A 24,788-nucleotide genomic window follows, 5' to 3' on the forward strand; every position below is an offset into this window, starting at 1 on the left:
GTGCATTAATTAATTCTCAAAAATTGGGCAATAGAGATAAAGCCTTCAAGAGGCACCAAAGAGAATTGAAGCAACACTGGTCTGATGTTTCACGTCTTTAAAACTGTGTATTTCTTGCAAGAATTAACACACATGAAACACTTCAGGCCAAAATTGTGGCTTCATTTTATTCATCCTGTTTGAATCAGTTCTGGGCAGGCTTGCAAGTGTATTTGGGAGATATTCACCTCTGTAATTCGCTCTAGGAATTCCACTTTATTTATTTTTTTAACAGTTTACATTTACAAATTATATTGATCATGAGGATGGTGCATGTATACCTAAAGGGTTATATTTTCAAAGGCTTGTCAGAATCTATATATATTCAATAAGGAGGTGTATGGATAGTTTGGTTGGTTCTTCACAAGTGGAGTTTCAGCCCTCTGAAAGTAACCAGGGCCTTTCACAATACAAGTATTTAAAATGAAAAAAATCTCAGTGTCATCTTCTTAAACCATGCTGCTGATGTGCATCTACTTTACACCATTATTTAGCATCACTTTTGTGAACAAGCAGACTTTGAGCCATTAAGCCAACAGTCAAAATGTCCACTGGCCTGTTGTGTTTGAAAATGAGCTGAGTTTGTGCAGGCTGAAAAGTAGACTTGTATGTTGCCAATTAAGGTAGCATCCTATTGTAGATTAGATTGACAGCAGACACCACCAAATTGGAGAAACTTTTGAATAGATTTTTATTTGTACAGGTTGATACAAATATTGGGACTGAAATTATAGAATCCAAGCACGATGTTATTTTTATGTTGTGATTTTATATAAATTGTATATTTCTGTTTTTATATTTTTGTTTTATATGATTATGTTTCTGCATAGGATTATGCAAAATAACTGTGTACCCCAAAAGGACTGATGCATTCTGTATGCATCTCGCCATGTCTTGGCAAAATTCATGGCGAGGGGCAGACAAGTGTTCCAGTTTTTCTGTTTGCAAATTCTACTAGTTGCATGAATTATCCCAATAAAAGCCTGATTCTTTGGGTGCAACAAGGCAAATCAGGCTCAGATCAACAGGTTTATCCATCACAAAATAAAATTCTGTGGCATTCGACTATAATCCAAATCTCAACTGAGTAATGAAAATTTATAAATTAACTCATTTTACAGTTTCTTCCTTCCAGTTTCTCCTTCCAGCAAACTTGCCTGCAAAACAAACAGAAAAGGTTGAGTGTTAAGAGTCTGAGATTATGCTTCAGGTTATGCTTAAAAATATGTAGGTCAATTATGCCCAGAAATATAATGCTGGGCTATGTCTGGGCTCTGCCATTGGAATTTCTGGGTTTATGGAGCCAGCAAAATCCTGTTTCCATCAGTGGCCAATCCAGGTCACAAGTACCTGGCAAGATCCCAAAAGATTAAAACAGATTTTTTTTTGCTGTTTATCCTTTAAATAAGCAATAGCTTTTCCCAAGTCCATTGTAATAATAGCTTATGGACTTTTCATTCAGGAAATTATCCAAACCTTTTTTAAACCCTGCTAAGCTAACTGCATTTGCCACATTCTCTGGCACTGAACTGGCTATGGCAAACTGCATAAAGATAGGACTGATTTATATGCAGTCCTATTTCAGCACTTCCAGCCAAGTGGTAACTCTGCCCCTAGATCACCTTCAAAATAGCCAGTTTTTCATTAGGTGCTAACTGGACATTTTCAACTAACCAGTAAAGTGCCACTGCATATGACTGGCTAGCCCTGAACAAGCAATTTAACTGGCCAGGAGCCATTTCTGGCTGGCTAAATCACTTTGAACATCGACCCCATTTTCTTTACTTTCCTGGTATTGTCTACATTTAAAAGAACAAAAGATTTGTTCCTTGTACCATATGACTGTGATTCAAGTCCTTTGTTTCTGTATTAATGCGGTAATACTTGAGACCCACCTTAAATTTAGGCTTGCTACCTTACTTTGTCCTGTCTGTCTATCTTGACTAGATCTTAGTTTCCAAAGAACAGGGTCTGTCCATCCCACACACACACAATACTAAGCACATCTGGTATGTGCCTTCAAGATTGGGACGAACAAGAGTCCTTTATTCTGAAAGACCTGTCTGTGTTTTGGCATAACAACGCCTGCCTCAGGGGTCCAAAATAACCAGATGCACTAAACTTAACAAGCCATTAACGAGCAAATAGTAAACCCTGGCATGCACTAAAGGCTTCTCCGAGCCATTTTCCTATCACGGTAGCAGCTAACGAAAACAGAATGCAGATGATCCAAAGGCTATTGCAATGCTATTATAATGAGATGCACTACGGTTTTCCGATCCCCGTACCGTGAAAAACCTAACGGGAGGTTTACACCTCTCGTTGGGGCAAATCGGAAGAAAAAAATGTCAGGGACGTCCTTTTTGGACTATAAAAACCTGTGCCGCCCGAAAGGAAGACGCCGCGCTGCTCACCCCCTCCACAGCCTGCTGCAGAAAGGCTCCGATGCAGCTTGATCGTAGCAGGAGAGTGCAGTTGAGGATGTCCATCCAAAAAGACGTCCTTTTTGGACGTCCCCCCCCCCTCCCGCAATAATAAAAATGGCCTTTTTGGACATCCTTCACTCAGCTGAGAGACCTGGAAGTCTCTGCGTCAATCACAGCATGTTTAGCTATGAGAGAGCAAGGATGGAAGGGGGTAGAGCCAGTGCAGGGATGAAGGGATGACTGACGCCCGGCCGAACCAAGGCTTACGGATCCCGGCTCTGCTGCCACTGGGCAGCGCTGTGCCCGCAGCTCAGCGAACACTGGAGCAGAAGAGCGAAGTGCTGAGCCGGCAGTGGCAGCAGGCCCCCGGGTCCGGAACAATAGCTCCTGGCATCCTCCCTCCTTGCCAGCGCTGCATCAAGGGAACTGGAATTCCCAGCCTGGGTGCTGGGGATACCATGGGCGTGATAAATGCTGAGATCGCATCTCGGAAGGACCGGATGGCAAGAAATATACTCCCCTGTGGGACTTAATTAAACTCTGCTGAAATGCATGCTCCGTCTGCAATATTTATCTGTACATTTGGATGAAATGGTTCGAATCATCTGTCTCTATTTGATCAGCTCAGTTTTACTGAAAAAAACGGGGTCTTTCATGAAAAAAAATTGCTTTGTAGACAGTACAACCTGGAAGTCTCTGAGCCAATCACAGCTTGTTTAGCTCAGCTAAACGCGCTGTGATTGGCTCAGAGACTTCAAGGTCTCTCAGCTGAGTGAAGGACGTCCAAAAAGGCCGTTTTTATTATTGCAGGGGGAGGGAAGGATGTCCAAAAAGGACGTCTTTTTGGATGGACGTCCTCAACTGCACTCTCCTGCTACGAACGAGCCGCATCGGAGCCTTCCTGCAGCAGGCTGTGGAGGGGGTAAGCGGTGCGGCGTCTTCCTTTCGGGCGGCACAGAGGCGTATTTGGCAAGCGCAGAGCAGCCAGCATAACGCTTGGCTGCTCTGCGCATGCTTGACCGGCCAACTGGCCAACTGTTTACCGATGGAATAGAGAATGCAAGTGAGCTACAACAAGCAGCTCATTTGCATTCCTTTTCCTTGATGCATGCCCGTTCCTTACCTATTCGCTAATGGAATTGGTAAGGGAAGGGCTTTAACGATTTTTTAGTGCACCTTTGTCACTGTGAAAGCAGGTTCCTATCAGTGATAATGTGGCCGAAAGAAGTGCTAATGCATCTAGTCAAAATTCTGTAGTGAGCGCTGTCGGGTCTTTCAGAATAAAGGACTCTTGTTTGTCCCAATCTTGAAGGCTCAGCTGTGCTTTTCTCTTTGGTTGCTTGTGTTTCTACCCTCTCTTCTGTTACTTTACTATACATATAAAGCATGATAATATTGATAGGCAGGGCCTCACAACTTGCATGACTGCCCTGGGCATCAACCCAGGATGGGGGGGGGGGGGGGCGCCACACTGCCCTTTTCCATCAGTCTGTGACCAAATGAACCCAAAAAAGAATGGGGTATGCTGCATGCCACCCTTGCCAGGGATGCTGTTTTGCCCTGTGACTGTCCTGCTCCTAGGAAATGGAGCATAAAAAAAAAAACTATGACAGATAAGGCCCATCTAGTCTGTTTTGTTATTGAATGCCACTGATCAGTCACAGTTGATTCCTGTATTTCTTTTCACTTTCTCATAACTAAAGATCTTCTGTGCTTCTCCCAGGTCTTTTTGAATTCCATTACTGCTTTTGCCTCCACCGCCTCTCCTGAAACCATTAAACTGTAAACATTCGGTTGTGGTGGAAGGAGAAATTCATTAACTCCCAGATTCTATATATGGTGCCCAATTCGGGTGCGCTTCCGAGATGTGCGAGGAAATAGATTGGATAATGAGCTCTGAACCATCAATAATTGGGTGCTAACAGCCAATTATTGATGTGAACTGGCACCTATTAAAATGTGTGTGCATCTGTGCGCTATTCTATAAGGCATGGCACCTAACTCTTACAGCGTGTATCTCAAAAGGGGGTGTGGCCACGGACATGTCGGAGGCATTCCAAAAATTTGTGTTTGGAGTTACAGAATTTATAAGACACCACCTACACGGTTCACAACTTCTTTTGCAGGCACTGTCCCTAATGGGCTCACTATCTAAATAGTATATTGTACCTGGGGCAATGGAGGGCTAAATGACTTGTCCATGGTCACAGGGAGCTCCATAGGGAATTGAACCTGCTTCCTTAGGTCCACAGCCCGCTTCACTAACCATTAGGCCACTCCTCCACTCTATCCACACCTAAAGTGAGTACTAATATCCAGGGGCGTAGCCAGAGTTCGGCAGGAGGGGGGTCCAGAGCCTGAGGTGAGGGGGCACATTTTAGACTCCCCCCCCCCCCCCCCCCCCCGCTGCCACCGCCACCACCAACAACAACTTTTGACCCCCCCCCACACCCTGCCGACGACCCTCTCAACCCCCCTCCCGCTGCCAACCCTCCCCTGCCGCTGCTGTCGCCTACCTTTGCTGGCGGGGGACGCCAACCCCCGCCAGCCAAGGTCCTCTTCTTCCGGTGCAAGGCTTCGTTCGGTTTCTAAGTCTGACGTCCTGCGCTGGAAGAAGAGGACCTTGCCTGGTCCCCCGCCAGCAAAGGTAGGCGACAGCGGTGACGGGGTAGGGTTGGCAGCGCAAGGGCAGGTCGAGAGGGTCATCGGCAGGAGGGGTCCAGGGCCAAATCTACAGGGGCCCAGGCCCCCATGGCCCCACATAGCTACGCCACTGCTAATATCTATACCAGGCTTTAGCAGGTGTAAATCTGACACCCAAAAGTTAGGCACTGGATCCACACTAAATGCTGTTCTATATAAGTCATGCACCCTTTATAGAATAGCGCTTAGAGCTGAATTTTTTTTGGCACCTAAGTTTTCGCGCCATTTACTGAATCCAACTTTTTATACATAATATAAAACATGGCAGAAAAGCAATTTGCAAAGAGCACATTTTTTTTTCCTGAACCAAAGAGAATCAAACTGTGAATTTACAAAGATGGACTGTCAATGTATTCCCTATGGCAAGTGATTTTGCCAGCACTATGGAAAACAGAGAGCTTTCCTGTCTTCCCAATGGTTTACAAAATCTCTTCATGCTTTACTCCTGTGGTGAGTAGGAATTTACTTTCATTGGAAAAGAAACAGAACCTTTTAATAGCGCTTCTGTTCCATTTTTGTTCATTTTCAAAACAAAACAAAAGAGAATGAAAATAATTGTTTTGTTTTATTTTTAAAATAAACTCTGCCCTCGCTGCAAAAACAGACAAGAAATATTCCTTCTAAAGCCTTCTCCCATATACCCCAGGTCTTCCTCTAACTTCTTACTCTATTCATTAACAGGTGCAGACACTGGGGTAGATTCAGTATATGGCTTAAATATTATTCTATAAGCTGTGCCTAAAATTCAGCACGGTTACAGTTATAGATAACACTTAAGTGTTATGGTTGCGTGTAAATTTAGGTGAGGTCATTTGCACCAATGAAAATGTGTTGTGAATGCCTGTGCCTAAATATACGCACAGAGCACTGTTATTCTGTAATTACACATGTAACTCAAAGCTATGCCCCCATTCTGCCCTGAAATGCCCATGACTGTCCCCTTTCCACACCCCTTTTTTTGGCTACGTGTAAAGATTATGCACAGATTCCACGCTTAACTTTATGTGTGTAACACCCAATTAAATCTAATTAGTGGCAATAATAGCTTGTTAAAAAGCCAATTGATACTAATTGGCTCATTATCCTATTAAATTGAGCGCACAAATTGGAACCACCCCTAAATTTGTGCATGTAATTTTCAGAGACCTTTATAGAATCGGGGTTTATAGAGCAAGAATGATACCCCATATTGTCTGAAGCCATTTTTGTTATACAACAGTTATCCATATTACTGTACTTAAGTCAGCTGGTTCCATTTTCTACCACTGCATCATTGAGACAGGATTGTCTGGGGAATCTTTTTTAGGTGCATTTTGCCCAAGCAATAGTATCTATCTATTGGAGAGGCTGCATCTGTCTGCCTGTTTGTCTGTATACACAGATGCAATGACACATACCCACATCTCATACAGTTTCTGTCCCCTTAACGAGATACTATCATGTCTTTCCATACCCAGTCCCTGAACAGACATGCATGAGTTTGCAACTGGAGAAAGGAAAATTTTGTCACACTATACAGGTTCACAAATTTTTCATTTTAAATAAATGAAACAAAAATAAATCTGTGTACATCGCTACACATGAGGGCTGGTGCCCCAACAGGTGCACATACCAGCTATAGTCACTTACCAGAGCCCCTTTCAAAGTGCTGAATCGGGAATGTTGCTGCAGAAGGCTGCATTCGAAAGGACGTGGTTCAGCATACTTGTCAACTTCGTTGGTTGTCTGAGTCAGAGAGCAAAACAGATTAGGAGTGGAATGGTTAAGTAAGGTAGGTAAGTCAAAGAGCAGAAGCATGGAAATCACCAACCTTTCCCTTTGTTATTCAGTATAGGAAGGCACAGGTTGAAAGGCTGGCGTTCCAGGCAAGACTGATGACACTGTGCTATCAGTTCTGCTTAATATCCAGAGCCAAGTAACATCCTGCCTCCTGGAGCTCAGTGACCCTTTAGACAGGCTACGTTAAACAGTGAACTTCCTCCTCTCTCCATTGGATGTAGTATATGTACTGGAAGTTAATGCCCTGCCCTGTCTGGAGCTATTTATCTTAGACATTTAGGCCACTATTTTAGAAACATATCCATGTGTAAATAGCCGCATTTACACATCTATACTGTATACACATGCAAATATCAACTTCAGAAAGCCACTATTTACACTTGGATATCATTCAAGAGATATAGTTTGGGTGGGACTAAACTCAACATGTGTGCTCTCCATTTTTCTAAGGCTATTTGCCCTTATGTTGAAGACTGACTTCTAGTAGTATTATTGCGAGAAATGTCATCACTGCCATTTTGAACCTGGAGCTAGATGGGCAGAAGTGGAAGGAGACAGGCATCTGCCCCATTCCACTAGATCACCAGAGATAGCCCCCCCAGTAAACTGAGGGGATTCTTATAAGGTCATGGGGCATCAGAACAAGGGGGTTATTAGTTGGGCAGGGGGAGGATAGGAACAGAAGAGCTATCAGTTGGGCAGGGGGTTTCAGATCAGTGGTACACTGAGTTGAGGGGGGATTGGAATATGTGACAGATTTCCTTATATGGGTCCTAACCAAAATTCATCCAGGACCCACTTTAGTGTATTGTGTGGGTCCCAACTGAAAATTGGCCAGGACCTACTTAAGTCCTTGGATATTTACTGCTAGTACCTGGCATTGAATACCTGAGTCTAATTTAGGTAGCAGCACTAGGTGCTGTAAAATTTGCTGACTGCTGCTGGCTGAATATTGGCCGGAAAATTATTGAACATATATATTGGCATTTAGAACAAAGGACATTGTTGAGATTGGAAGATTTACCAAATACAATCCACGTTAAGGATGACGACATGAGCACAAAAATTTTAACTTCAAGTTCACACATCCACTAAGCCCTCAGGCGACTACTGGGCAAGAACTGGTCAACAAGGTGATTACAACAGACTGCACCTGCCTGCAGCTAAGTGTCTATTAAGCAACAGCAATGTGTATTCTAGTGCACTCTAAGATATAGGTGGTAAGGGAGGGCAGAAGTGCAATGATGCCTAAATAGACATATTACCTTTCCAGTAGACTCGCCTGAGTAATATGTATTTCACTGAGCACTTCTAATACTATTTAAGCATAGTGTGTTTGGTTTGGGGCTCACAGCATAGTAAAAATAATAAAAAAAATAGATAAGTGAAAAGTGGACAATGGTTTCTATGTAGCATATAGGTATATACTCTGAAACCAGGACGTAGTGGTACCCCAGTGTTATTTTAGATAAAATTTAATGCCAAGAAGTGTAGAGTAATGCACTTGGGGTACGGAAACCCAAAAGAGAGATACCGGATAGGAGGGGAGAGATTAGTAAGCTCGACTCAGGAAAGAGACCTTGGGGTGTTGGTGTCGGAGGATCTGAAGGTGAAGAAACAATGCGACAAGGCAACGGCCGTGGCCAGAAGGATGCTAGGCTACATAGAGAGGGGGCATAACCAGCAGAAGAAAGGAGGTGTTGATGCCCCTCTACAAGTTGTTGGTGAGGCCCCACTTGGAGTATTGTGTTCAGTTTTGGAGGCCGTATCTTGCTAGAGATGTAAAAAGACTGGAAGCGGTGCAAAGAAAAGCTACGAAAATGGTATGGGATTTGTTTTGCAAACCGTATGAGGTGAGATTTGCTGACCTGAACATGTATACCTTGGAGGAAAGGAGAAACAGGGATGATATGATACAGATGTTCAAATATTTGAAAGGTATTAATCCGCAAACGAACCTTTTCCGGAGACAGGAAGACGGTAGGATCTGTCCTTGGACCCCTTCTTTTTTCAATCTACACCTCTTCCCTGGGCTCTTTGATCTCATCTCATGGTTTCCAATATCATCTTTATGCCGATGACACCCAGCTTTATCTCTCCACACCAGACATCACTGCCGAAACCCAGGCCAAAGTATCAGCCTGCTTATCCGACATTGCTGCCTGGATGTCCAACCGCCACCTGAAACTGAACATGGCCAAGACCGAGCTTATTGTCTTCCCACCCAAACCCACTTCTCCTCTCCCTCCACTCTCTATCTAAGTTGATAACACCCTCATCGTCCCCGTCTCATCTGCCCGCAACCTCGGAGTCATCTTCGACTCCTCCCTCTCCTTCTCTGCGCATATCCAGCAGATAGCCAAGACCTGTCGCTTCTTCCTCTACAACATTAGCAAAATTCGCCCTTTCCTCTCTGAGCACACCACCCGAACTCTCATCCACTCTCTCATTACCTCTCGCCTTGACTACTGCAACCTACTCCTCACTGGCCTCCCATTTTGCCATCTATCTCCCCTTCAGTCCGTTCAGAACTCTGCTGCACGTCTTATCTTCCGCCTGGACTGATATACTCACATCACCCCTCTCCTCAAGTCACTTCACTGGCTTCCGATCAAGTACCGCATACAGTTCAAGCTTCTCCTACTAACCTACAAATGCACTCGATCTGCAGCCCCTCCTTACCTCTCTACCCTCATCTCCCCTTACGTTCCTACCTGTAACCTCCACTCTCAAGACAAATCCCTCCTTTCAGTACCCTTCACCACCACCGCCAACTCCAGGCTCCGCCCTTTCTGCCTCACCTCACCCCATGCTTGCAATAAACTCCCTGAGCCCATACGCCAGGCCCCCTCCCTGCCCATCTTCAAATCCTTGCTTAAAGCCCACCTCTTCAATGTCGCCTTTGGCACCTAACCACTATACCTCTATTCATGAAATCTAGACCAGGGGCGTAGCCAGATACCCAATTTTGGGTGGGCCTGGGCCCAAGATGGGTGGGCAGAAGAACCCCACCCCATCCCATAGGTGATTTGGTCTCAAATATCCCTCCTCTCCTGCACACCTTTTAAATTTCAGATTTTCAGTGAGGAGCAACTAATACACACTACTCATGTAGGCCCCACATCCTTCCCACTGATGCAGCTTCCTGTTTCTGCATAGGCGGGAAAACATCAGAGGGAAGGCTGTGGGGCCGGTGTAAGCAGTATGTATCAGTCACTGCTTCCTGCAGGTGAAGATCTGCTATTTATAAGGTTTGCAGGAGGGACAGTTGTTGGGAGTTTTCAGCTTGGGAATCTCTGCCGGCCACATCGTAGGTGTGCTGCTACTGGTGGGCCTGAGCTCAAAGTGGGTGGGCCTGGGCCCATCCAAGCCCACCCCTGGCTACGCCACTGATCTAGACTGCTCCAACTTGACATTTCATCCTTTAGATTGTAAGCTCCTTTGAGCAGGGACTGTCCTTTTTTGTTAAACTGTACAGCACTGCGTACCCCTAGTAGCGCTCTAGAAATGTTAAGTAGTAGTAGTAGTAGTAGTAGAACTAGAGGACATGAATTGAAGTTGAAGGGGGGCAGACTCAGGACTAATGTCAGGAAGTATTTTTTCACGGAGAGGGTGGTGGATATGTGAAATGCTCTCCTGCGGCAGGTGGTGGAGATGAAAACAGTAATGGAATTCAAACATGCGTAGGATAGACACAAAGGAATCCTGTTTAGAAGGAATGGTTCCGTGGAATCTTAGCAGAGATTGGGTGGCGATGCCGGTAATTGGAAACAAAACGAGAGCTGGGCAGACTTCTACGGTCTACGCCCTGATCGTGACTGAATAGATAGGAATGGGCTGGAGTGTAAATTTTAAGGGGCTTCGATGTTAGCTTCAGAACTTAGTACAAGAACAGTATTGGGCAGACTTCTACGGTCTGTGCCCCGAGAAAGGCAAGGACAAATCAAACTTGGGTATACATATAAAGTATCACATACCATGTAAAATGAGTTTATCTTGTTTGGCAGACTGGATGGACCGTCTGCCATCATTTACTATGTTACTATATTATGATGGAACATGAACGGGCATTAAGTTAACTAAATGGAAGATTAGAACATACATCCTGGTATGAGTCCATCAGTGTTTCAGAGTCTCTTTTTCCACCAGGTCGCAGTCCATAAGACCAGTGCTGGGCACAACAAATCTCCAGGGAGATGACGATGAGGAGGAGACTTACTATGAGTTTCTTGTCCATCTCCATCCTACAAGACATAGCATGCAGATGTAAACTATGGTGAGATGCACAGATGTTCATTTATTATTTGCACTTCCAAAACATGCTCAGTTGGATTTCAGTTTGGATTTTAGATTCATTGCTTACCTTTTCTGAGGTGAGTTACATGTTAAAAATTACATATATCTCAAATCTGTTAAGCCAAAAATATAACATCATCCAAAGTAGCAACTAAGAACAAAATGACTTACATCAAAGACATGTTAATTAACAAGTAAAAGGGATCTAATAGATAAAAATGATTAGTAATATGATATTAAGTACTATATTAATTTAAAAAATAATAATCATCTCATTGCCTCTGCCATTGTCACCTCTGAGTGTTTTTGTCCAGATTGGAAGTGAATTAAGTACATAAGCGTTGCTGTACTGGGACAGACCAAAGGTCCATCAAGCCCAGCATCCTGTTACCAACAGTGGCCAATCCAGGTTACAAGTACCTGGCAAGATCCCAAAACATTACAATACATTTTATGCTGCTTATCCTAGAAATAAGCATTGGATTTTTCCCAAGTCCATTTTAATAATGACTTATGGACTTTTCTTTTAGGAAGTTATCCAAACCTTTTTTAAACTCTGCTAAGCTAGCTGCTTTTACCACATTCTCTGGCAATGAATTCCAGAGTTTAATTACTGGGCTGGCTTATGTGGTCTAAGTGCTGCATATAGCAGTCTGGTTTAGAATGGGCTGGATAGACCTTCGATGGAAACTCCAATAATTTGGAACATGAGGTCAGTGCCAGGCAGACTTTTAGAGTCTGTGTCCCGTAAATGACAAGACAGATTCAGATAGGCTTTGACGGCAACTCCAGTACTTGGAACATAAGGACAGAGCCAGGCGGACTTCTACGGTCTATGTCCCAGAAACAACTAAGAAATACATAAGCATATAATATCACGTTCACTGTTGATTTAATCTAGACTTGAGAATGAATGTGACTGTTGGGCAGACTGGATGGACAATTCAGGTCTTTTTCTGCCGTCACTATGTTACTATGCATAGCCATACTCAGGCTGTTGTTACTGTTCTCTCAGTAAGCTTAAATCTTTAAGGAAATATATCAAACCATTAGCTTTTAGGTTTTTTTGTCCAATCATTGGTACTATCGAGATTAGATGATTGCAATATTGTTTTAGCTGGATGTTCTAAATCTCTTTATCAATTGCAGTTAGTCCAAAATACAGTCATTCAGTTAATTTTTGGATTGAAAAAATATGATTCTGTGAATGCTTTTTATTTTATGTTACATTGGCTTTTGGTGGAAGCACAAATACAATTTAAAGTTGTAATGTCTCCTTTAAAAATATTGATGGGTGATGCTCCAATTTTTCAATCTGAGTTAATCACTTTACTCCATGGTTCAAAAGTACTCGTAACACTTTTATGTTACATTTTCCTACGGTTCAAAAGTTGAAGTTTGTGAGACAGTTTTCTGCAGCAGGACATGTTTATCCACTCCCAACTTAGCTGAGATAATATTTAACCATCTCTCTGACCTCATGCACAACTTTCTTTAAATTAGTCACCTTACTTTCTAACTCTTCTTACTGTCTTACCTATCTATATGTTCCATCTTTGCTTTACCCTTCACTATCAATTAAAATTATGTATTGTGTTGACATTGTAAATAGTATACTATGCCATACTTTGTATTGTTATTTGAATATTTTACTGCTGTAATTGCCTATTGCTCATGTTTAATCTATTCTTACTGTACACCACCTTGAGTGAATTCCTTCAAAAAGGCGGAAAATAATGGGCGGCTAAATGGCAGATGACGTTTAATGTGAGCAAGTGCAAGGTGATGCATGAGGGAAAAAAGAACCCGAATTATAGCTACGTCATGCAAGGTTCCACGTTAGGAGTTACGGACCAAGAAAGGGATCTGGGTGTCATCGTCATCGTCGATAATACACTTAAACCTTCTGCTTAGTGTGCTGCTGCGGCTAGGAAAGCGAATAGAATGTTGGGTATTATTAGGAACGGTATGGAAAACAGGTGTGAGGATGTCATAATGCCGTTATATCGCTCCATGATGCGACCGCACCTTGAGTATTGTGTTCAATTCTGGTCGCCGCATCTCAAGAAAGATATAGCAGAATTGGAAAAGGTGCAGCGAAGGGCGGGGATGGGACGACTTCCCTATGAAGAAAGACTAAGGAGGCTAGGGCTTTTCAGCTTGGCAAAGAGACGGCTGAGGGGAGACATGATAGAGGTATATATGAATGGAGTGGAACAGGTGGATGTGAAGCGTCTGTTCACGCTTTCCAAAAATACTAGGACTAGGGGGCATGCGATGAAACTACAGTGTAGCAAATTTAAAACAAATCGGAAAAAATGTTTCATCACCCAATGCATAATTAAACTCTGGAATTTGTTGCCGGAGAACGTGGTGAATGCAGTTAGTTTGACAGAGTTTAAAAAGGGGTTAGACGGTTTCCTAAAGGACAAGTCCATAAACCACTACTAAATGGACTTGGGAAAAATCCACAATTCCAGGAATAACATGTATAGAATGTACGTTTGGGAAGCTTGCCAGGTGCCCTTGGCCTGGATTGGCCGCTGTCGTGGACAGGATGCTGGGCTCGATGGACCCTTGGTCTTTTCCCAGTGTGGCATTACTTATGTACTTATAATACCAGATGGTGACAACTTGGAATTCTTTACCTACGGTTTTAAGATCTGGTAGAAATTAGAGTTCCAGAAAATGTTAAAAACTCATCTGTTTTATAAATTTGGTCTATCTAGCGAAGTTTGATCATTTTAATTATTTGCTCAATAATATTGTTGTTCCTATACTAGTGGATCTAGCATATTAGGGAGTATTTTAGTAAGCTATGGTAGCATTTTTAGTTCACAGTAGAAATCAGCTGGCAGTAAACGCCAAGACGCCCATAGGAATATAATGGGTGTCCTGGGGTTTACTGCCAGTTGATTTCTACTGCAAGCTAAAAACGCTACCGCAGCTTAGTAAAAGTCTCCCTTCCCCCTTAATGTTGTAATCCTCCTTGTACTGATAAGGTATTGGTGGAATATAAGACTCAAATCTAGTGTAATTTATTAAGAACATGAGCTAATATAGCATGCAAGAGCAATTATAGAACACTAAATCAGAATATTATAAACTACTAATTAAATCTGTGAAATAGAAACATAAATCAGAGAGTAGCTAGGCTCTGGCATTACAGGAGCGGTTTTCAAAACTACCCATATAATTGCAAAGTCTGTGATATTTTTACCTGCGCATTTTGTACTAATTCTAATAAAGGGAAAATATAAGCATGCTTTCCTTTTGCAAACCGCCTAAGTGAAAAGTACCTGGAGAAATGTATCTCTGCTTTTTTGGTGGGTATGTTGTTTTTTTTTCCCCCTTCAAAATAACATATATAGTATGGACTCCCTTAACCTAATCCTGCCTCTGAGCCTGTGTATTGTGGGTAAAATTATGTATGTTCCTCATCTCTCCCATATTCTTTTACCCATGGATGTGGGTACTACCTTGATAAGTGGCCCTTTTACTAAGCCACGTAGGCGCCTACGTGTGCCCAACATGCGTCAATTTGAAATTACTGCCCAGCTACTGCATGGCCCAGGCAGTAATTTCATTTTTTACACACGTCTACTACGCATGCTGGAAAATCATTTTTATTTTCCGACATGCGGCACTAACTGGGTGGTAAAAGGCATTGTATGCGTGTAGACCATCACCACTTGGTTAACGAATGAGACCTTACCACTAAGTCAATGGGAGGAGGTAAGGTCTGAGACCCAAAATGGACATGTGCCAATTTTCATTTTGCCACACATCCATTTTATACCAAAATTTTAAAAAAGGTCTTTTTTACAGATGCGCTGAAAAATGGATCTGTGTGTGCACAAAACACACACCTACACCAGCGCAGGCCATTTTTCAGCGCACCTTAGTAAAAGGACCCCTAAATAACTTGTGGACATTACCCTCTAAGTTCAAATATTGACCGAGTATTGGAAACACCTGAACTAACCCCATTCATTCCTGATAAAGGTTCAGGGATTGCTGGTCATAGGCTGCAGAGATAGGGCTGCTAGTGGACTACAAATGTATTTCCTCCCCTGTGTATCTCCGCTTAGCTCCTGTTAAGTTTTTTATTTGCTAGTGTTTGAGATATATTTGGGTTTGGTTTTTTTTGTTTGTAAACCGTCTTGTTGGCTAGCTTTGAAAGGTGTCTAGCAAATAATTAAACTAAATTAAACTGAATTAATTAGCACAGAAGTTTGCAAGATCACACAGGACTCCCATTTTCAAAGGTATTACTGTCCACAGAGACTCGGGCTCTTAGTGATCAATTTTCAGAGGTGGTGGACAGCAGATTTTTTAATCATAACTGTTTTGAGGGTTGCTACACATGTAGTCAATAGAACTGAATATACATAATTGTTCCTGAATGCCAGCTATCGACTATATAGTGGTGATGCTTGACAAGCCTGAAGTACATGCCTAGATTATATCTAGACAGCTGTTGAATATTGCTGCCATGTGCCTAATCCACCCCAGCCTATATGGATAGCGACAAGGCAGCTAGACAAATTTTCATTCTAGCATTATCCATATAGGGACTGAATATTGGTAGCAAATAATAACAAACACTATTGAAAGCAATAGTAAAAGATTATTAGAAATAATGGACTATCTATGCGTGGTCCATCTGTAAAAAGTTATTTTGGATAGGCAGTAAAAGGTGGAGGACAAATGATTCTTTTTTTTTTTTTTACTTATTAGACAGCTTTTTAATTTATTTGAAAGCATCCCATATCTAGAAATAAATATCATGAAACTGAATATCACTAAAACAGCTTCAAAAATTACTGTAACTGGTAGAACAGCACTAATAAAGGCTGTTTTTTGTGCTCATTTTTCTACACTGTTCTATACAATACGGTAATACATGGCCAAACTTCAGTGAGGATAAAGACTGGAAGTAAAATTAAAACTCTCCTTTCATTGAGGCACATGGAATCACATCTTCACCTCGTCTCTTTTGTACAAATGGATTATTCTGTTTTGAGCATGTTTCAGAGACAAGTGGTTTTCATAATTCAAAATAATAAAAATAAATATTTTCTTTCATGCTGCCCTCTCATTTGTTTAAACATAACCAAATGGGCTATAAACCCCTATAAAACAGAACATCTATTGATTACCAATAGACAAGCAAATCCTTTTGAAAATTCCCTCCACAGTTTATGCCCATTAAAACTGTGCTAGTCACACAATAGAAAAGAAATACATTACCTTGATAGTGGTAGTCACTGGTACAAATTAAATGCCAGATCTGCCTGTCTGCAGCGTGTCTTGTTCTGTGCCTCTATTTATATAGCTAGACTTGCTTTAAAAGTTGCTGTGATTTTCCATTCAGTAAGGGAGCAGGATACTTAAGTAAACATTTCCCAGTACATCTGCTAATCCATCCCGGTGGGATATCTTTAATCCGGGGCTGCACTTTGCCACATGTCATCACAATTAAAGTTTTATACATGGTATGAGTCAAAGAGATCTCACTTCTTGTGCATCAGATAAAAGCTTAAAAGATGATTTTTGCCTAGGGTGTCATAATATGCACAATTTCCTGAGTATTTCATAAAAAGTTCTCTGAACCAGGAGCTTTTTGTAAAGTACATATGACAAGTATATTTTGCAGCATATTCAAGGAGAGCAGATATTTTCCAAAGGAATGTGTTCAAGCAAGATAGCATCATTCAAGGTTTTGAGCATGTAGACATTGGCACTGGTGTGCATAAGTGCTGGGTTTTTCTAAACTCAATGCCAAGGAGAATCAATTAATGAGCTGAGCAGATAAATTCTATTTTTTGGATTTTTGAACTGTTTCCCTGTCCCCGGAGAGCTTATAAACTAATGGGCCCTTTTACTAAGCTGCATTAGGTGTTAACACATGCTTAACACAGCAACAAAAGGCCAATGCAGGATGTACTAAAGCATTTTGCTTTAGTTTTGACATTTGCATGTGCAAAGGGGGAGATTCCATATATGGCGCCTGAAAAATCCACACGGAATAAAATTATGCCTGGGCGTATTCTCTAAAGTACGCCTATATTTTACAGAATAGGCTTAAATTTCCGCACGATATAGAGAATACGCCAAGCACCTCGCCATGTGACCAAATTTAGTCGTGGCCATTTACACCAAGTAAAACCTGGTGTAAATGCCGACGCCTAAATTATACGCAGAGCAGATAATATTCTATAACCATATGTGTAATTTTTCGGAACACTCACGACATGCCCATTTCCTTGCCCGTAGCCATGACCCTTTTTTGATGTGCGCATTGGAATTTAGGTGCAGTGTGTTACAGAATATGTTTAGCGAGTTATGTGTATAAATTCTAATTCCCAATTAGTTATCAAAATTGCTTGTTAAGCACTCCTATCAATGCTGATTGGCTTGTTAAGCCAATTAAATTATGCACATTCTTATAGAATACACTTGGATTTCAGCACAGACTGCTGGGCGCACTATAAATTATCTGTTTAGCTAAACCAGATCAAATAGATCCTCTCTTCATCATCGGCACGTAAAACAACCGTCAAATATGGAGTCTAAACCATGACACTATACAAGTGGTGAAACATACATTGCTGGTGAAATTTACACTGACTCAATCTCAGGCTGAGTTCTAAGCCGATGATGAAGAGAGGATCTAATTTATATCCATGAGCTCTTTGAGGCCGTTTTTCCTTCTATGAACTACACAGTTCTGATAGCTTCTTGTCTATTTATACCACTTGGGGATACATAGTTTCATGGACCTATTCTAGCGATTTGTTGTTCCCACTTCCCCTTATTATCTATTTAGCAGTTTAACATAAAACAATTTTAACAGCATAACAACAGTTAATTAACCAAGAATAAATATAAATACAATAAATTTTGTAAACTTGAAAACAGTAAATTGAAACCTAATAATAGAACTACCGTGAAACAGTATTAAAATAATACACATTTAACAGCAGTGGAATTCAAATAGCAAAGATATCGTTTTCATTCTGATCTTTTGGAGGTTCATAAGCTCTGATCCAGTGCTTGATGTCTAATGTCCATATGGCTACACAAAACTATTAATTTGAGAATGGTTAATCTTAAACATTGGGTTTGACAATACATTATCAAGATGCTGTGCTATCATTCAATTTGTCATCATCCACTATCGGAAATGCTTAAAGAGATTAATATTGACATAGAATTTTCTTAACAATTTTTGCAGAAAGCATTCCTAGAAGATAACACAATTCCTTTTCCTTCCTCACTAGATTTAGGGCCAGATGCATTAAACCTAACGAGCCCACAACTTGCGTTTTAAACTGGACCCAGACAGTTTAAAACGCAAGTAGTTTACAGGGGGCATGAACTAAGGGCATTTTCCCTGTCACGGTAGCAGGCAACGGAAATGGAATGCAAATTATCCAAAGGCTATTATAATGTGCTGCACTAAGTGGATTGGAGTCCATAGCGGGAAGAGCCGGTGAAGCGGCTGCCTCGCGGGAAGCGGAAACATCTCTATCTCCTCAGCCGATCTCTATGATCCCTCCGTGCCCCATGCACACAGCGAGTCAAGAGGGGAATCCATTGCAAGCCGGAAAGGCTGAAGCTGGAGGACCCTGTGGGGTAACCGACCCTGTGAAGTTAACAACTGCTGCGGGGAGAGAACCGGAGGTCAGCCTAGGTCAGATATGGATAAAACCTTGCAGCAGTCCTCAATGGAGGTAAAAACTTTAAATACTACTGTACAGGAATTGAAGGATTCTACAGAAATTGTTAAACAAGATTTTTCCTCTAAGATAGAGACCTTACAGAAAGAGATGAATCAAACTACAGAATTTAAAGTGGCTGTAATAAAAGACAATATGGAGCTAAGAAGAAAAGTAGAGCAAATGGAGAATTTTAATAGAAGACTAAACCTCCGTCTACTTAATTTTCCTAAACTAGTAGGGATTCCTCCATTAGAAATTTTTACAAGATTTTTGAGAGAAAATTTAAATTTTCCACATGAGGCAATCCCACCATTGAATAAAATATATTTTATACCTAATACAGTTAAAAAAGTAGAAGGAGAGAGATCAATGGACTTAGATAATATTACAGCCATTTTGGAACAAACCTTAGAAGAGGCTACGGAAAGAGCGACGTTGCTTGTTTCTTTCGTCTTCCAGCAAGATTTGAACTCAGTGATGAGACTTTACTTTAAATCTACAAATCGTATATTTGGAGGACAAAAAATCTGGATTTATCCAGATGTGACTAAGACTACTCAACAAAAAAGAAAATTGTTTCTTTCTATGAGGTCTAAAATAATAGAATTAGGAGGATCCTTCCTTCTTGTATACCCATGTAAATGTCTTGTAAGGTTAAATCAAACAAAATATGTGTTCTTTAACCCAGATCAGCTTAAATCTTTCCTAGACTCTAAACAACAATAGAGAATTTGTAGGAGCACACGAGAATGGTGGGGCCATCAATTCTTTAATAATTTAGAAATAATATAGTATAATCTTCACAAATTCCTACCTCCCTCTTTTATTGTGGTCTAATGAAGCTAAATGTTATGATTTTGAGGAAAGTAACTCCTGTTTCGTTTATTCTTTGTTTCTAAATCTGTATTTCACTTAGCAGTTCTTATGTCTGTATAAGTTGTAAAATTCAATAAACAAATAATATAAATAAATAATGAGCTGCACTACAGTTGCAGCTCATTAAAATGAGATGCACTACCGTTTTCCGATTCCCTTACCGTGGGAACCCTAATGGGAGTCTGCACCTCTCGTTGGGGATCCTGTGAGGGAATTGGAAAGGAAAAGGGCCCCAAAAAAAGGTAAAAAAAGAAAAAAAAAAAAAAAAAGCAGTGAGCGCACGTGAGTGGCGTTCTTTATGGACGTACTCTGCCTGCGCTTGTGAGAGACGTCTTTTATTTGTCTCCCCGGAGCTGCTCACCTTCTGTAGCTGTGCGAGGAGAAGGGAATCGGGGACGTGCGAGTCGATCGGGATGTCCCTTTCGATTATGCTCCTCTTCCAGGTCTCTTCAGCCAATCAGAGTGCTCTTGATTGGCTGAAGAGACCTGGAAGAGGAGCATAACCGAATGGGACGTCCCAATTCTCTGACTGGCTACCGAGGTAATGGTAAATGCAATGGAGCTATAACGAGTAGCTCATTTGCATTCCCTTTCCTTAGTGAATTCCCGTTCCCTACCGATTCGCTATGGAATCGGTAGGGAATGGGATTTACCGATGACTTTAATTAATCTGTAGACGAAAAGCAAGTGAGTGTGCCTTATCCATTTGGGTATTAAGGGGCCCGTTTACTAAGCTGCGTAAGCATCTATGCACACGCCCAATTTGCTTGTATCCACTACTGATCTGCTCTGTCTGTTTCCATATTGTAGTTTGCGGATTGGCTGCCTTGTTGCTGCCATCTGATGATCAGAACCGGTGAACATGTGTAACAACGAGCTCACCAGCTCTGAACACAATGAACATGCAACTATTCCTCCCCAATGCACAGTAGGCAGTGCGCCAAACAAGGGTGCTGCTCCTAAGGCAAACCCTGCTCGGAGCTGGCGTTAGTGTTTGCAAGGGTATTGAGGAGGAATGGAAAGACCTTGTTCAGCATGTATTTGCATGTTACTACTACTACTACTACTTATCTTTTCTATAGCTCTACTAGACATGCGCAGCTCTATACACTGGACATAAAAAGACAGTCCCTGCCTGACGAGCTTACAATCTAATTAGGACTGACAAACAGGACAAATAAGAGATAAGGAAATTACTAAGGCGAGAATGATAAAACATGGGTACAGAACAAGTAAGGATTAGGAGGGTCCGGTGGAACTTCAGACCCCTCGACACTCCCCACACAGAAGCCCCGCTAGCCGCACCCTCCCTCCCACCCTAGCTCCCCAAACCTGGAGGACAGAATAACACTGCCACCTCCTGCAAGTGCAGTCTCACAATGGCAGAGCCCTGCCTTGCCAGTGCATCCTGGGATGCACTGGGCAGGGCTTCAATACCACGAAAGGGGAGGTCTGGGGGCACTAGACCACCAGGCTAGGGTAAGAGAGAGGGTGTGGCTGGGGGGCTTCTGCATGTGGGACTTAGGCATAGGCGCCCGGTATAAGAGGCTTGGGGAGGCTAAGCCTCCCCAGCCGCAGCAGGAAAGGGTTAGGCGTCCGGGGGGGGGTTTAGGTGGGCGAACGGCGCCGTGAGTGTCCCCTTCCCTCCCTTTCCCTTGCTTACTATCTGCCCCGCACCATCTTTAATTTACCTCCGTCCCAGCATCGGCCGCGTCATTTCAAAGCCCGCCCTGCTGCCCGTCTCTATTCTTCCCTCCCTTCACGACGTGAGTTCGTTCTGCAGAGTCCTGCCCTCAAGGAAATGATGTCAGAAGGTGGGACTCTGCGGAACGAATCACGTCGCGAAGGGAGGGAAGAATAGAGATGAGCAGCAGGGCAGGCTTTGAAATGACGCGGCCAACACTGGGACGGAGGTAAATTAAAGATGGCGCGGGGCAGATAGTAAGCAAGGGGAGGGAAAGGGGAGACCCATGGCGCCACTCGCCCAGATGGATGGAGGCTGGGGAGAGGAGAATCGCGCAGGGTATGGATGGAGGGGGGCAGGGGACAGAAGGGAATTGCTGGATATGCATGGAGGGCAGGGGAGAGGAGGGTTGCTGGACATGGATGGAGGGGGGAGGTCAGGGGAGAGGAGATTTGCTGGACATAGATGGATGGAGGGGAGAGTAGAGTTGCTGGACATGGGTGGGTGGAGGGGAAGGCAGGGGAGAGCGAGGAGGGTTGCTGGACATGGGTGGCTAGAGGGGAGAAGAGGGTTGCTGGACTTGGATGGATGGAGGGCAGGGGAGAGAGGAGGATTGCTGGACATGGATGGAGGGAAGGGAAGACAGGAAGGAGATGCACATGAATGAAGGGGAGAAATTCTGGACATGCATGGAGGGGAGGGAAGACAGAGGAAGGAGATGCACATGGATGGAGGGGAAGGGAGAGAGAAGAAATGCTGGACATGGATGGAGGGGAGGGAAGACAGAGGAAGGAGATGAGATGAGGGAAAAGGGAGAAAACCTGCACATCGATGGAGAAAATAGGCAGAAGCTGGATCCACTGGACAGTCAAGTCTGCAGAGGACCCAGCTTTTACTTACGGATGTAAGGCAAGAAATGAAGAAGAAAGGCGGAAAGTAAAGAAGTAAATGGAAAGAAAGCCCTGGAAACGGAGTTAAGAGGACAGATAGCAGCAGAATCGGATACTTGGCCAGCATGATTAGAAAAACAAAGTCACCAGACAACAAAGGTAGAAAAGATCATTTTATTTTCATTATAGTGTTTGGAATATGTCCACTTTGAGAATCAGGTGCTCAACATTAAAAGTTTATATTTATTTACATATTTATGGAATTTTATCCCACATTAAACATGAATTAGGGTGTTTTGTGGCTCTACATGAGAATTGTGATATTATGATCCCTTGTTTCATATTGTTGACGGTCTGCATTTTCTGTATGGGTGGTATATTGGTGTATTAGGTTCTGCCCAGTGTAATATTTATGGTACAGTAAGGTTCTGAGTGTGTTTTTGCACAAAGTTGTGCATAGTGTTTTGCAGTTGAGTGATTGTGGTTAGTATATGCTTTGAGCAACCATTTTATTCTTTGACATATGATACATAGCTAATATCTAAATTTAATAAAAGGTATTAATTGTGACTTTTATTTTTATTTATTTTTTTTCTGTGTGTTATCAGACAATTATGGATTTAAGCTCCACCCCTGGCCCCACCCCTAACCACGCCCCCTTTAGCCTCCCCAAACAGTTGGGCCACCGACCGCCTATGGACGTAGAGTATTGGGGGGGGGGGCGGGTCTGAAGGTCCATTGGACCTCCAGCCCCTTTGTGTCGGGGTATCAGGTGGTGTTGGGGGTCTGGAGGTCCACCAAACCTCTAGCCCTTGGGGTTTGATAGGTCGGGTTAGTTTGATAGGCCTGGGCTTTTTTTTTTTTTTACAGCCCAGACCTGTCAACAACTTCTGCAGGAGGATTATGCCTTAGAAGCAAGCCCAGGCACAATCCTCCCACAGAAGTACCCTAATGATTGAAGGTAATAGCGTGCATAAATTGCATGCTATTATTTTTTATCATAAGGATGTTATTTCCCCACCTTGTTCCAGCGCTGTTTAGAACGGTGCGGGGAAATTGATCATCGGCCCATGAGAGCTGAGTCAGCGAGAGTGGCCTGTCACAATAGGCTCAGAGTACATACACACATTCACACCTTCTTTGGAGCAGGTCATTCTACAGACTTATTCATAAAGGGCCAAGCAGCCTACTCTGATATTAATAGGGATGGGCAAGCCAAAAATAAATAGTAAAATCAGAGGCCCTTTTACAAAGCTGTGGTAAGCACTAACACGTACATACCACAGGGTGAAAAGCACTTCCGTGGGGGTACACTCAGGTATCCTGCGGTAGTTTTGAGATCGGAGCACGTTTCCCACATGCTAAAAATTTGAATTTATTTTTTTTGCACTGGGGGCAGAGAGTAGGCATGTACTGCACTCCTTGGTTAGTGCAGCTACATCATGAAATGCTAACCAATTAACACATGATTAGCATGTGACTCCTTACTGCCTAGAAAACATGTCGGTAAGTGCTCACACGCTAATGGAGAAATTAGCATGTGTTATTAATAGGGAAAATGGGGCGGCCTCAGTGTGTGGGAAAGCCCCATGCTGGGGATAGTGCTGGCCACGTTTTAGCATAGCTTATTGAAAGGGCCCCTCTGTTTATTCATTTTCTTGAATCCTTTGTTTGTTTGTTTTCCTTCATATTTTGTTTCTAAAAAATTTGATTCCTGTATATTCATAAATAATGGATATCAGCTGCCCAAACTGAAAAAGAAAATGCTGATGGTAAATCCACCTCAACCCCCTTCAAACATCCCCCTAAGTGTCACCCTCTACCCTCTTCCACCTCCCCCCCCCCCCACCTCTCCTGTTCATTGAGTTCAAAATGGAAACCTTGGCCCTTAGCAGTAGTAAAGCAAGCGACCAAGTACACTATTTGGAACTCAGCATGGTAATAAGCTTGTTGAGTCACTAGGATCCTGCTGTAGGCCATGAGGCTAAACTAAGGTGGATGGTATCTGGAATCCACACCTGTTATGAACAGAGCAATCCTATATAATAATTCTCACCTCCAACGTTCTGTGCTTGGGACCGTGGCTCCCTGGAGGTGGTCTGCTAGGCAGACACGCACTGACATTATGACAGCTGATTCCAAGGCCGCGCAGCGTGTTTCCCTACTCCTCCCCCTGCCTCAGAATCAGCTGTCACCCCCCGTGCTACAGCCCCCTCGACCCCCCCCTTCCGGGAACCTGTCGATCCCCCCTCCGGCCCGCCGAAAACCACCCCCCACTGCCGTTGTGGACTACCTGTGCTGACGGGGGACGTCAGACGCACGCAGATGATTGAGGAAGCAACGCGAAGGGCACAACAGCACTCCGGCT

At 42.9% G+C, this 24,788-nt stretch overlaps 1 protein-coding gene across 1 annotated transcript; it reads right to left on the minus strand.

Moving 5' to 3' along the window:
* Nucleotides 1–557: 557 nt before the first annotated feature.
* On the minus strand, nucleotides 558–16,534 carry GNRH1 (gonadotropin releasing hormone 1). Its single transcript, XM_030199615.1, has 4 exons — nucleotides 16,497–16,534; nucleotides 11,050–11,191; nucleotides 6,798–6,893; nucleotides 558–1,196 (listed from the first exon to the last, which is right to left on the minus strand). The coding sequence occupies exons 2-4, from the start codon at nucleotides 11,188–11,190 to the stop codon at nucleotides 1,155–1,157; spliced, it is 279 nt and encodes a 92-aa protein (XP_030055475.1). The 5' UTR covers nucleotide 11,191; nucleotides 16,497–16,534; the 3' UTR covers nucleotides 558–1,154.
* Nucleotides 16,535–24,788: the final 8,254 nt, after the last annotated feature.

This window comes from Microcaecilia unicolor, chromosome 4 (genome assembly GCF_901765095.1).
Source record: "Microcaecilia unicolor chromosome 4, aMicUni1.1, whole genome shotgun sequence".
Taxonomy (NCBI): Eukaryota; Metazoa; Chordata; class Amphibia; order Gymnophiona; family Siphonopidae; genus Microcaecilia; species Microcaecilia unicolor.